Here is a 12,206-nt window from a genome sequence, read left to right as displayed (position 1 = left end):
AACCCGTATCCCCTGCATCGGCAGGCGGACTCTCAACCACTGCGCCACCAGGGAAGCCCCTCCTACATATTTTTTAAATACCTCTTTTTGCTGATCCCTGATGTAGATCATCAGAACTGTCCAGATATCTTTAGGTCAGTGTGTGAAATGTTTTCTCTAAGAAGAGTTGAAATGGAGGATGGTTCTATATTACCGACTAAAGCCAAAGAGCAAAGTGCTGATCAGTTTAATCCCCAAGTCTGTCTTATGGCACATGAGTTGTCAGGCTCCATAATACCAAAGCTTAATAGTGACCCCACAAAAGTATAGGCAGTATTCTCCACTCTTCCCTCGAGCACCCTAAGTATGAAGTAAAAGAAAGGAGAGAGAATATAGAAAATTAGGAACTGCATCAGACACAATGAATACTTCAACCTCAGACTCCTGAAGGTCAGGAAGAGAAAAAAAGAGCTAACAATTACTAAGCACATGGTGAGAATGAGTTCCCACTCCATGTTAGTACTTCATATGTACTTTCATTTGACCAATTTTCTAACTTTAGGAAGAGACTGAATAGCGTTAAGTGTGGAGAATGGTGACATGACAGCCGAGAGCCAGGGGTTCTAGTTTTGGCTCTAATAAGCTCTGTGGCCTTGGACAGGCCAGGTGATCCTCCTGAATATTAGCGTCTTTGTGAATTGCTTGGCTGGGAAAATTAATCTAAGTTTTTGTGGCATTTAAAAATTCTGTGGTTCTGTTGTTTATTTATTTATTTTTGGCTGTGTCGGGTCTTTGTTGCGGCGCGCCGGCTTTCTCTAGTTGCGGCAAGCAGGGGCTACTCTTCGTTGTGGTGCACAGGCTTCTCATTGCGGTGGCTTCTCTTGTTGCGGAGCACGGGCTCTAAGCACGTGGGCTTCAGTAGTTGCAGCACGTGGGCTCAATAGTTGTGGTGCACAGGCTTAGTTGCTCTGTGGCATGCGGGATCTTCCCAGACCAGGGCTTGAACCCGTGTCCCCTGCATTGGCAGGGCAGGCAGATTCCTAACCACTGCGCCATCAGGGAAGTCCCTGGTTCTCTGTTCTGATTTATATGTTTCAGGATAAAATCTGTGTATTTTTTCCCTCATTTTTCTTACTGTTCTCGGCCCATATACCCCAGAGATATTCATTGTCAAAGGTGGAGAATGGAATACAGACCAAAGCAAATAATTCAAATAGATTTTTTAAGCACATAGCATAGATATTGGTCTGAAGGTTAAAGCTCTTTCCATTTGCAAGACCCAGTCACTTGAGAAGGGACGATGTCTACAAGAATTCTAAAAATCTGGCTTGGCTTTGCTTATCAGGAGCAATGAGTGACTCGGTGTAGCTTTTTAACTCAATTTTAAACAGTCTGCGTTGCTAGAAACACTGTAAAATGCCACCTGCGTTTTTTCTCACAGTTCACATTTCTTCCAATCAACAACAGAAATCCTAAGATTTCTCAACAAAGTTATCTGAGGTGTAACAGAAGGGCCTAAGCCCTCCCTCTCTCTCATGCACAATATTGCCCTGAGAGGCTGACTTGCTATAATTCAAGAAATTGGCAATATAGTAGAGGAAACATCTACTGAGCCAATGAGTGTATAATTTCTAAGAACAGAATAGTGTCCTGGGGAAAAAAAAAGACCATGGGAGCTCATACACTGAACAAACGGAAAGACAGAATCCACCATTAGAAGCAGACCCTGACCAATTCTCACAACTATGGAAATCTTTGGGCTTTTGTGTTGTCGTGAGACTTGAAACAAGAATACACTGGATACAATAAATATTTATTGAATAAATAATAATGCTGCTATAATTTCTAAATGTCTTATACAGATTCTATCAATACACCACTAACCTAAGTTCTTAGAAGTTTAACATTACATAGAGACTTCAGAACAACCTAGGAGTCCTTGGCTCCACTTAACAGAGGAAGGACCGAAGTTGATCATTTGACCTCTCTCAGCCTCAGTTTTGCCTTCTGGAAAAGGGGCCTAAAACCACTTCCTTTTCCAACCTCCAGGATTGTTGTGAAGACAAAAAGCAATCATGTAAAACAATTAGTCAACTGTGAACTTTTACATACTATTGTTTTGCACTTACCCAAACATGTTTAAGAATCCACATAAAATAACCTACATTAGGCTTATGTATAACAATATGTACACATATCATATATATTATAAAGTGTATACTCATATTTATATAATTATACAGATAGTTAAATCTGCAAATAGTCCCCTGTCTACCAAGAATGTCTCCCTTTATTAGGTGAGACAATTCACAGTAGGCACACACTCCCCACAAATACAAACAAGCACAAGGGGTTTTGCAATTAAAAGCAAACATACTGTTTTGCCATCTGAACTGTTTTCATTTTGGGAAGCAGAGCAAATGGTGATAGGCAGGTGGGAGGTTTAAGGAGGGCTGGTGAGTGGTGGAGACGGGCAGAAGCATATAGAAAATCTGAGCAAGGCAAGCAGAAGGAAGAAGATGAAGACAGAAACTAAGATTCCAAAAAGGTAGCTGCCTTGCTTCTGATTCCACCATCCTGTACCACCCGGCTTTCTCTTATTTGATGTCCTCTAATTGGTTCCTCTTCCAGCACAAACTGAAGAAAGGGAATCCCTTCTGCTTTCTTGGAGTCTTCTGATCTAAATTACAGGTCTGCATCAAGATGTGTGGAGCAAGGATGACCACTGATTTCTGCACCTGGGCAAGTTCAAGGCAGTATGGTCTACTTCTGGAAAGGCCTGGATTCTCTTTACTTCCAATGAAAAGAAAAAAACAACCCAGCCTCAGCAATGCCCAGAATGGACTGTAGAAGGCAGATGGGCACCGGGTTCAGGAGAATGTACAGAGAGACCAGTTCTTTCCAGTCGTTGTCTGAGTCTCCTCTACTGCCCACTCTGTAAATTGACAGAGGATGGGGCTCCCTGCAGGAACAGCAGGTGGTCTTGGCTCGGCCCTCTGACTAACCGGAGCTGAGTACAAAGAGCCTGATGGATTGACTGAGAATCAGTGACTGGCAGCTGGGAGTCTGGAGTCTCCAGATTTTGATGAGGAAGCACAGTTACAGCTCTCCCAGCTCACCTTCCATCACCCGCACCATGATGTACAGCTCAGCCAGACCCACCACAGAGGCCACGATCAATGCTGCCAGTACCTGCTGGGAAGTGCGAGAACCAGGCTTAGGGGATGCAGGCCAGCTTCCAGCTCTGCAGCCTCTAGCACCTAATAAGGACGGAGAGGACCTCAACCCAGCCCATAAGTTGTGGGGAAGGGAAGAAAAGAGGATCTGGATTCTCTTGAGGTTATTACCTACCCCTATGACTGTTGGATAGATCTAATGTCCCCCTTGTTTATCACATAAATACCTAACCTGTTCAAGGCATTTTCACATACATCCTCCCTTTCCCACTAACATTCCCACCTGGGGCACCCTGCCCTGACCGGTACCTACTCACCGAGGTCATTTCTGTGAAGATATACTGGCTTCCAAGGTAAGTGCAGACGAAGGCAGCTGCCACCGTGACAATGAAGTTAAAGATGGTGATGACCAGAGCCTTCACTGACCTCACTTTGGGGGAGGAGCCCAGGGAAGAAACCGTTAGGTCGGCATCCTCCAAGAGGCCCTTTTGTCTCATGGCTGCCTCCCCCCTCAGCTGGGTTTCCCTCCATCAGCAAGCCTGAATAGCTCAGGCTTAAACCCAGAGCACTGGAGTGGGAAGGAGGCCCATGACTGACCAGTCCCAGGGAGAGGCTTTAGCAGCCTGATTTCCTAGTATCTCACCTTGCTTTCCCAGGTCACTGAGGGTTCCACCATGCCTTGAATCCTGGGAAGAAGAAAAAGCAAAGGATTTCAGAATGGAAGCAGCTCAGAGGCAGCCCAGCAAGTATTCATTTATCAGTCTGGGCTCAGCCCTCTTTATTACCCAACACATTAGTTCTGCCCTCTCCATGGATTTTGTCTAGGACCAGTTGGATTCTTCTCTGGACCACAGGTCAAGCATTTCAGAGAAGAGACATAGGTTCCCAGTACCCCTGTACCCCTCTCCTGCTCTGGGGCAGGAGCATACAGAGAATAGGAGGGAGCCCTGTCAGAAGAATGGCTCCAGGCTCATCCCCACCCTCTACAACCTTTAAAAATCAGTCACCATCTGAGCCCAGAGTCTCAGTAAATGAGTTGGGAATTGTCTTTGGCTTGTACGCAGCACAGAGCTTCTACAGTCCCTTAATAGTATACAAACCAAGTTTCTATGTTGCTTCTTTCATCTGCACCTCTTCCCAGAGCAGGGCCCTGCTTTCAGGGGCTACACAGTCCATGTATTGAAGAGCGGGCCCTTACCTGACAGGTGACGTTGCGGGTGATCCGCTTATATTCCTCATTGGCCAGCTGTATCTTAATCTTCTCCAGACGGGCAACTAGCTCTGGGTTCTGAGGCAGAAAAATCAAATGAGAAGGATGATATTCCCAGCTTGCTAGAAAGCATGTCACAATCACTAGTTTCAGGGGACAAAGTACTGCTAAGAAGACCCATGCACCCGTTCTGCCTCCAGTGCTTTGGAAACTTTTTTTTTTTTTTAATTTTAAATTTCAGTTTTCCAAGCTATCAGACTAGGAGGACAATACTTGGTTCCCCCACCCCAGCATTCAAGGATTTAAAAGACACATTTTTGAGCCCAAATGTTGATTCATAAATTTGGATGTATCAAGAGTAAACCCAACTCAACCAACACCCACTCTCACAAATATATCCCTTACATACCCGAGGAGGCTTCACAACCTCTGGGAGATAGATTTCACTGCCTTCTAGGAGCTCATGAAGGTATAGTGTGGAACCTAGGAAGAAAAGATTTCCACAATGATGCATAGAGCTGAGGTTGAAGGATTAACATCAGAGAAGGGTCTAGCTCTTCAGTTCTTTCTACCAAAATAAAGCATGGCCATGCCTATATCAATTCATCTCCAGGATCACTTTAAACTGGGAAGAAACTAGGACAATCACACATAAGTATCTCCTAGTGCTACATACTGACTTTAATTGTTGGCTCTCAATTACCAAACCAATGTCACAGCCAATAACATGTAAGCCATTTATATTTGCCTTTAAGTTAGGTAATTTCTGTGGCCACAACAGAACTTGCCCTAAATAGGTTTAAGGCGTAGTGGTGGCAAATACTCACAGGACACTGTACTAGATGATCTCTAAGGTCTCTTTTAGTTCCAATAATTGAAGAATCTACCTTTCACACTTCTGGGTAGGCTGTTAATTCCGGCAAAAGACCTTACATGTCAGTTAGTCCTACTGCCCCCCTTTACATGTTCAGGGAACTGAGGCCCAAGGAAGAGAAATGACTTCTCCAAGAAGAGTTAATAGCAGAGTTAGGACTAGAACTCAGATGCTACTACCAGTTCAGATCTTTCAACACACTTTTCCAACATCCTTTATCTAAAAACAAAAACAAACAAAAAAAAATCCCATTAGGGAATTCCCTGGTGGTCCAGTGGTTAGGACTCCACACTTTCACTGCTAAGGGCCCAGGTTCAATCCCTGATTGGGGAGCTAAGATCCCACAAGCTGAGCGGCGCAGCCAAAACAAAACAAAACAAACAAACAAAAAAACATCAGATTTGGCACTCTTGCTAAGAAATCCAGTTTCCCAAACAGGGCAAGCTCACTGTGCTAAGTTGTTTTTTAGTGTGGCTTAAAAGAAAGAAACTGAACCTGTGCAGTGGTATTGGGTTAGAACCTGGACTTCCTCAAGGGTCAGGTGGGCCTAAGTGGGCCTGGAAGTAAAGAGGAGACTCAAGAGAACAGAAACTGCACAAGTAAATTTTGTCATCTACGAAGAATTCCCATGGAAATTATGAAGGGAGTGGGTTCCCCAGGGTTTATGGTGACTCTTGGGTTGGCCAGATGATCATTCCATGGGTGAAGGAGAGTGATGGATTTGAAACCCAGTCCCCCTAAAACTGAGTTCCCTTACTGAGTTTATAATTAATCTCTCTATCCAAAACTTTATTCCCTTTCTTGCCCCCTCTAACCTCAATCCTTTGCTAACAATACTAATGAACCAGAGTCAGATGACTAAAACTGCTATTGCTGATAACACCTTTAATGTACTAAAAGTGCTGTTATAGATATCATCATTAACCTGCAAACTCAGGTTGTTTCTCCAAGGCAATGTAAGCTAACAGACGCCGGAGCCATGGACCACCTGGCCTGAGAATCCTAAATCAGAGACATCCTGACTCGCAAAACGACAATTAGGAAATGTCACATGACAGTGATTATTCCCAGCCTCTTTGTTCTTCTCCCTTAAACGAAAACCCTGTAACTCAGAGACCAAGCTGAAATGGATCTGAGGCTTGTCTCCCACTCCCTTGCTTGGCACCCTGCATTGAACACTGTACTTTCCTTCACCACAACCCTGCCTCAGTAGATTGGCTTTGCTGAGAGTAATGCAAGCCGCGAGTTTGGTTCGCAACAGATACATCCCTCATAAAAATGCTAGAGGTAGGAAAAAAGACCTCAGGAGAGACTAAACTCTGGCAAAAAAGGAGGCGACTCTGGACTGGAGACTGGGGCTCACCCCTTTCTCTCAGGTACTGATGCAGTTCCCGGATCAGGCGGAAAGAAACCAGGCGAGCGGGGCCAGCCGGGCGATCGCCGCCCTTGTGCTTCTTCCCTAGCACGGCCTCAAGCTCTGCCCGCAGCTTCCCGGGCAGCTGCTCTGGCTCCAGCTCCCCGCCGGGGCCCAAGGCGCGTACAAGTCGCTCGCCAGCTAACAAGCAAGACGCCATGACTAGCCGACTTTAAGGTCAGGTGACCCCGGGCCGGGACTTCCGTCCGCCTGTGCCGGAAGGAGCGCGAAGCTCGCGGGGCGGGGCAGAGGGCCAAGGGGGCGGGGAAACGGCGCGGGGCAGTGTGGGGCGGGGGCGGAACGCCGCCCGGCGGCGGGTCGGGCCCTGTGTCAGCAGCCCAGCGGGTATTCGGGCGGGACATGGCGGGCTGTGTGGCCCGGCGGGCCCTGACCGTGGGCAGTCGCTGGTGGTGCCGGTCGCTGACCGGGGCCCGAGGGCCAAGGCCGCTCTGTGCGGCGGGTGGAGCTGGGACCTTCCCACCAGTGGCGACCACGACGACGCGGAGGCACCTCTCGTCCCGGTGAGGGACGAAGCACGGGTGCCGAGCCCGGAGCCCAGGGAGCGTGTCCCGGGCCAGAGGGGAGGCCAGGGAACCCGGCCGGCAGGGGGTGATTGGAGTTCGACCCGGGAGAGGGTTCCGGCCGGGAGCCGACTGCGCTGCCCGCGACGCGTGCCAGGAGCGGACGAGGGAGCGCGGCCCAGAGTCCTGGGTTGTGCAGGGCTGGCTCTGAGGAGGAACTAGTAACCGTCCCGGAGCGAATCTTACTTCCCCGAATGCGGGAATCCGAGCGCCGCTGTTAGTGGGCGGCCCTTTAATTAAGCCCTAGGGCTTTCCCCCAGCCCGTGACTGGGCCAAGGCCTCCCAGAAAGATGCTAGAAGTGGGAAACAGGACCCGAATCTGCGCCCTGCGTGGGTCCCAGGTTTCAATGTGACCTTGGGGACACACTTTCTCTTTATGTGACTTGGGGAAGGGGGTTTGAGGCCATGGGGATGATGTGAGCAGTGTCTCTAGGGATGGGCCAGGCAGATCAAATTGGGGCGGGTGAATCAAGTGGCAGGAAGCATAAAGTTCGCATCTCCAAAATAGTAAAAAAACAGTGCTTTGAAGGACCTCTAGAAAGAGCAGCCCTGTCCGGAGAGACCACTGTAAGAGCTGACCTTTTAGTGGGTGAGATTAGACACGGACACTGAGGAGAGATGATAGCTATTTCCAATTTAACGCTCCTGTGAAAACTGATTAAATCTGAACAAAAACTAGATTGAGAGAATAATACTAGGTGTAGTGCAGGGGTGAGGACTGCAGTTTAGAGCGGGAGATGGACATGGAATTATAACACAAAATAAATATTTTTTGAGCACCGTTTATACACTAGGCTTTGAGAGGGAGCACAGGCTAATCAGACACAGGCATTGCTCCCAGAGAACTTGCAGTCTCTAATGGAGATAAGACAGGGACACAAATAACTGAAGTGCAAGGTGGAAAGGGCAGTTAAAATGCTGTGGGAGTTCAGGAGGGTGGGTCAGGGAAGGAATGGAGGCAAGGGGTACAATTAAGCAGGGTCTGAGGGCATGATATGAGGAATGCTGAGAGTCAAGAGAGAAGAAAGTGATCTGGGAGCAGTCAGATCTTATGGAGGCATCTGTGGCTGGACCTCAAAGGAGGAAAGGCAGAATCTCTGGAGTGGTGGCTTGGCAGGACCCTTACCTGCTTCAGCTGGCCCCACTGCTGCGGCCCTTCTCTGCTGTCATTGCCCTGGCCCCTCAGTATCCTAGTAGCTTTTACTGATGGATTAGTACCCTTCACTTCTTAGCTGTTCAGTTGCTTGTTCTTTCCCTTCCTAATCAGAAACCGACCAGAGGGCAAAGTTTTGGAGACAGTTGGTGTGTTTGAGGTGCCAAAACAGAACGGAAAATATGAGACTGGGCAGGTGAGTGCTGGGCTGCGTCATCTTTCATTTTCAATGTGTGCTCTGCTCCTGAAAGGGTCAGATTTGGTCACAGGCCTGAAAGTTATGGTTTTCTGCCTTGATGTTTGGTGCCAGACCAGAATCAAGTTTTTTTTTTTTCTTTTTTTTTTTAAGACAGGTTTTCTGTTTTCCTGGATTTGAATACATTTCATGTGTCATTGGGTTCTGTTTCCAAGTTAGTGTGGACAGAGATGGTTTGGACTGTATTGAGGAGAGAGTCCTGTTGCTGAAGAGTCATCTAACATAGTGGCTGGTGGGAAGCCAGTGGAGGGAGCTTTCAGACAAGCAAACCTGCTTTCTGATGGTTTGTCATAGTTGAACTGATTGCAGTGAAGTAAGCTCTGGGTGTGAGGCTCTTTTTCTGTGTCAGCTTTGTGCCAGATCCACTGAGATAGATTTAGGCCCCTTCTAGGTAAGGAGGACTTTTTGTTTATTCAACTTTTTTTTTTTCCCGTATGCCTACAATGGACTAAGCTTTATGCATTGGTGTTAAATCAGAAAGCAATGCCTTCTTGGAGTTGACAGTCTAGAAAGGAATTACAATATGCAAATGGTCAACGGCTGTACAGTATGCTAACTGGAGGGGAGGTGAGGGAAGCCTTCCTAGAGGCCTCAGCTATGGCCTAAAGGATAAGTAGGGGCTTCCCTGGTGGCTCAGTGGTTAAGAATCTGCCTGCCAATGCAGGGGACACGGGTTTGAGCCCTCGTCCGGGAAGATCCCACATGCTGCAGAGCAGCTAAGCCTGTGCACCACAACTACTGATCCTGCGCTCTAGAGCCCGTGAGCCACAACTACTGAGCCTGTGTGCCACAACTACTGAGCCTGCACTGTAGAGCCCGTGCTCCGCAACAAGAGAAGGCACCACAATGAGAAGCCCATGCACCGCAACGAAGAGTAGTCCCCAAAGCCCGTGCACAGTAACAAAGACCCAGTGCAGCCAAAAATAAATAAATTTTTTTAAAAAAAGGATGAGTAGAAGTCAGCCAGGTAAAGAGGCAGTAAGCATGTTCCAGAGTTGGTCTGGGTGGATCACAGAGTTCAAGGGAAAGAGTAGCAAGACCTTGTGCTGGAGTTGCCACCACCTGTGCCACTTAGTGGTCGGGGCCCTACCTGGATGGACCTGCTGGACTGCAGACTGACTGAGGCCTCTCTTTTCTCCCAGCTTTTCCTTCACAGTGTTTTTGGCTACCGAGGTGTTGTCCTGTTTCCCTGGCAGGCCAGACTGTATGACCGGGATGTGGCTTCTGTAGCTCCAGAAAAGTAAGTTTCCCTATCATTGTGCCTCACAGTATCCTCAGGAGGAGGCCTGACTCATGGCAGACATACATAATTGGGGTCCCAGCAGTGAAGACAGCATCTTTCTGGGCCTTAGGAGCGGTCCCAGAACACTCCCTTGGCACTAATACCCATGAAGACAAAAGTGCTGAGTGCCAGGGACAGTCTTAAGCTAGGGGGTCCCTTTAGGTCTCCCCAGGATGCTCTCCCAAGGCATTCTCAGTTTGCATTGTAAGTACTCCAGAGGGCATCTGGGGGACGAGGCTTCTTGATTTCTTGATGTTCAGTTAGAATCTTTCCCTTAATCTCTTATCATCAGTAGAGTACATTAAAAAAGAAAAGGCCCAGCTCCATTAAATGATCACAGACAGCCCCTGGGATGTGAGAAGAGTGGGGTGCTCTGGGCTCCAGGGACTAAGGCAGCAGTTTGATTTTCTCAGCTTGGCCCTTTTTTTCTAAGAGGCATCCAGAGAGTAAGACAAATAATGACTCTACACCACACTCCGTTGCTTGCCCCTGACTGAGGAATGCTGGGCCAGGGTGTGTTGAACAGCTACCCAGCTGGTGCTAAGCTCCTTCAGCTCAGGCACCGGTCCGTTTAGGTGAGGGGGTGGTAGGGAGCTGGGGCAGGCACTGCTTCCGTTTCTCTGGGGTTGATCTTGGGCTTCTTCTCCTGCCCCATAGAGCAGAGAACCCTGCTGGCCACGGCTCGAAAGAGGTGAAAGGCAAAACTCACACTTACTATCAGGTGCTGATTGATGCCCGAGACTGTCCACATATAGTAAGTAAGCAAGATGGTTGAGCCTGGGGTTCCTTTCCATGGGAAAGCCCCGAACTGTGATGGGGACTGAGAAGGAGAGGGGTCAAACAGGCCCAGGTAAGCACTGGGCCCTAAGTCCTCAGGACTGGATAGTGACCGAGAAAATCTCTGACTCGCTTCTTGCCTTAGTCTCAGAGATCTCAGACAGAAGCTGTGACTTTCTTGGCTAACCATGATGACAGCCGGGCCCTCTATGCCATCCCAGGTGAGTAAGGAGCATCTGAGTGGTGCCTGTCGATGAGGGGGGTCTGGTGTGTCTCAGGGAGAGGATTCTGAGGCCTTTCTGCTGCCCTTTAATCTGCTGGGAGGGAGTACAGATGCTGAGAGCAGTGGTGCCAGGGTTGTCCCACCCTGCCATAAGGCCAGGAATTGTGTTTCTTTTCAGCCCCATTCCTCCCCCCCTCCTATGTGAGTTTCACTGTCTCTTTGTCTCTGTCTCTCTGCCAGGCCTGGATTATGTCAGCCATGAAGACATCCTCCCCTACACCTCCACTGATCAGGTTCCCATCCAGCACGAGCTCTTTGAAAGATTTCTTCTGTATGACCAGACAAAAGGTAACCTCTATCATAGAGGGAAGGTGGAGTGGGAGGGCCCTTTCTTCAAAGAGAATATCCAAGAAGCAATTTCAAAGCTCTATTTCTACAATCTTATTTAATCTCCCATTAGACCTGTCAGATAGATGGCTATTATCTCCTCTTCACAGATATGGAAACAGACTCAGGGATGATGAGAAGGGACTCAAGGTTGCTAGGTAGTGGCAGAGTGAGGTCTGAAAACCAGGGCTCCTAACTCCCAGTCCATTTCTTTTCCTCTGACATCACATACCTCCTCAGGGCTTATCCTTGGTAGGCAGTTCTATGCGTTCTTCCAGCCTGTGCTTTTGCTCATGTTTGGGTGTCTTGTTTACCTGGGCCACCACTGGAAAGGGTTTTCTAGGAGGAGCAGTTGGGCAGGGTGTAACACCCTGGATGCTGGCCTGGACTAACCAGTCGATCTCTTACCCCAGCACCCCCTTTTGCGGCTCGGGAGACGCTACGGGCCTGGCAAGAGAAGAATCACCCCTGGCTGGAGCTCTCCGATGTCCACCGGGAAACAACTGAGAACATCCGTGTCACCGTCATCCCCTTCTACATGGGCATGAGGGTATGTGCCCAGCCTGGGACTTCCCCTCAGGGCTAGGCCCCCAGGTTCTGTGTGGTGTCCCCAGTGACTGCTGTTGTGGGTTCCAAATTTAAACCATGTGCCTGTGGTTCTGCTTTCAAGTGCTGCATGTATTGATTGGGGTTGAGCAGCCTCTTTGCAACAGCTGACACCAAGACCTAGAGCAAGGAAACTCTCAGATCCCAGGAAGGAGGCCTCCTGGCTGACTCTTCCTTCTCTTCCGGCTCAAAGGGAGCCATGTCTATGAAGAATATACACATACTTGTTTAAATCAGTGTAGGCTCATCTTCCCACTTTTTATGCATTTATTGAGCTATTTCTTGCTT

At 48.3% G+C, this 12,206-nt stretch overlaps 2 protein-coding genes across 5 annotated transcripts; one reads left to right on the top strand and one right to left on the bottom strand.

The window, feature by feature from the left end:
• Positions 1-221: 221 nt before the first annotated feature.
• TMEM199 (transmembrane protein 199) lies at positions 222-6,821 on the bottom strand. 4 transcript variants are annotated; one of them, XM_028499711.2, is made up of 7 exons: positions 6,603-6,821; positions 4,775-4,848; positions 4,354-4,443; positions 3,799-3,841; positions 3,473-3,585; positions 3,099-3,174; positions 222-339 (listed from the first exon to the last, which is right to left on the bottom strand). In XM_028499711.2, exons 1-7 carry the CDS (start codon positions 6,811-6,813, stop codon positions 284-286), a joined length of 663 nt encoding a protein of 220 aa, XP_028355512.1. In that variant the 5' UTR covers positions 6,814-6,821; the 3' UTR covers positions 222-283. The 4 variants fall into 4 exon arrangements, with proteins under 4 accessions (XP_028355512.1, XP_007121820.3, XP_007121819.2 ...); XM_007121758.4 differs by having other exon boundaries at positions 3,099-3,171; XM_007121757.3 differs by lacking the exon at positions 222-339 and having other exon boundaries at positions 1,777-3,174.
• Positions 6,822-6,936: 115 nt separating this feature from the next.
• POLDIP2 (DNA polymerase delta interacting protein 2) lies at positions 6,937-11,913 on the top strand. The gene is made up of 7 exons (XM_028499816.1): positions 6,937-7,174; positions 8,502-8,583; positions 9,786-9,883; positions 10,583-10,679; positions 10,848-10,923; positions 11,166-11,273; positions 11,726-11,913. The coding sequence occupies exons 1-7, from the start codon at positions 7,014-7,016 to the stop codon at positions 11,896-11,898; spliced, it is 795 nt and encodes a 264-aa protein (XP_028355617.1). The 5' UTR covers positions 6,937-7,013; the 3' UTR covers positions 11,899-11,913.
• Positions 11,914-12,206: the final 293 nt, after the last annotated feature.

Source organism: Physeter macrocephalus, chromosome 14 (genome assembly GCF_002837175.3).
Source record: "Physeter macrocephalus isolate SW-GA chromosome 14, ASM283717v5, whole genome shotgun sequence".
Lineage (NCBI taxonomy): Eukaryota > Metazoa > Chordata > Mammalia > Artiodactyla > Physeteridae > Physeter > Physeter macrocephalus.
Note: the sequence above shows the minus strand (reverse complement) of the source record. Positions and strands in the feature narration are given on the sequence as shown.

What these genes read in the sequence shown, in the direction of transcription:
- TMEM199 (XM_028499711.2), bottom strand. Translation starts at nt 6,813, where the DNA reads ATGGCGTCTTGCTTGTTAGCTGGCGAGCGACTTGTACGCGCCTTGGGC. An exon ending in CAGTGACCTGGGAAAGCAAG is followed by an intron (nt 3,586 to 3,798) that starts GTGAGATACTAG and finishes CCTCCCCCAAAG; the next exon opens with TGAGGTCAGTGAAGGCTCTG. An exon ending in CATGGTGCGGGTGATGGAAG is followed by an intron (nt 340 to 3,098) that starts GTGAGCTGGGAG and finishes CTTCATACTTAG; the next exon opens with GGTGCTCGAGGGAAGAGTGG.
- POLDIP2 (XM_028499816.1), top strand. Translation starts at nt 7,014, where the DNA reads ATGGCGGGCTGTGTGGCCCGGCGGGCCCTGACCGTGGGCAGTCGCTGG. An exon ending in GAAAATATGAGACTGGGCAG is followed by an intron (nt 8,584 to 9,785) that starts GTGAGTGCTGGG and finishes CTTTTCTCCCAG; the next exon opens with CTTTTCCTTCACAGTGTTTT. An exon ending in CCCGAGACTGTCCACATATA is followed by an intron (nt 10,680 to 10,847) that starts GTAAGTAAGCAA and finishes TTCTTGCCTTAG; the next exon opens with TCTCAGAGATCTCAGACAGA.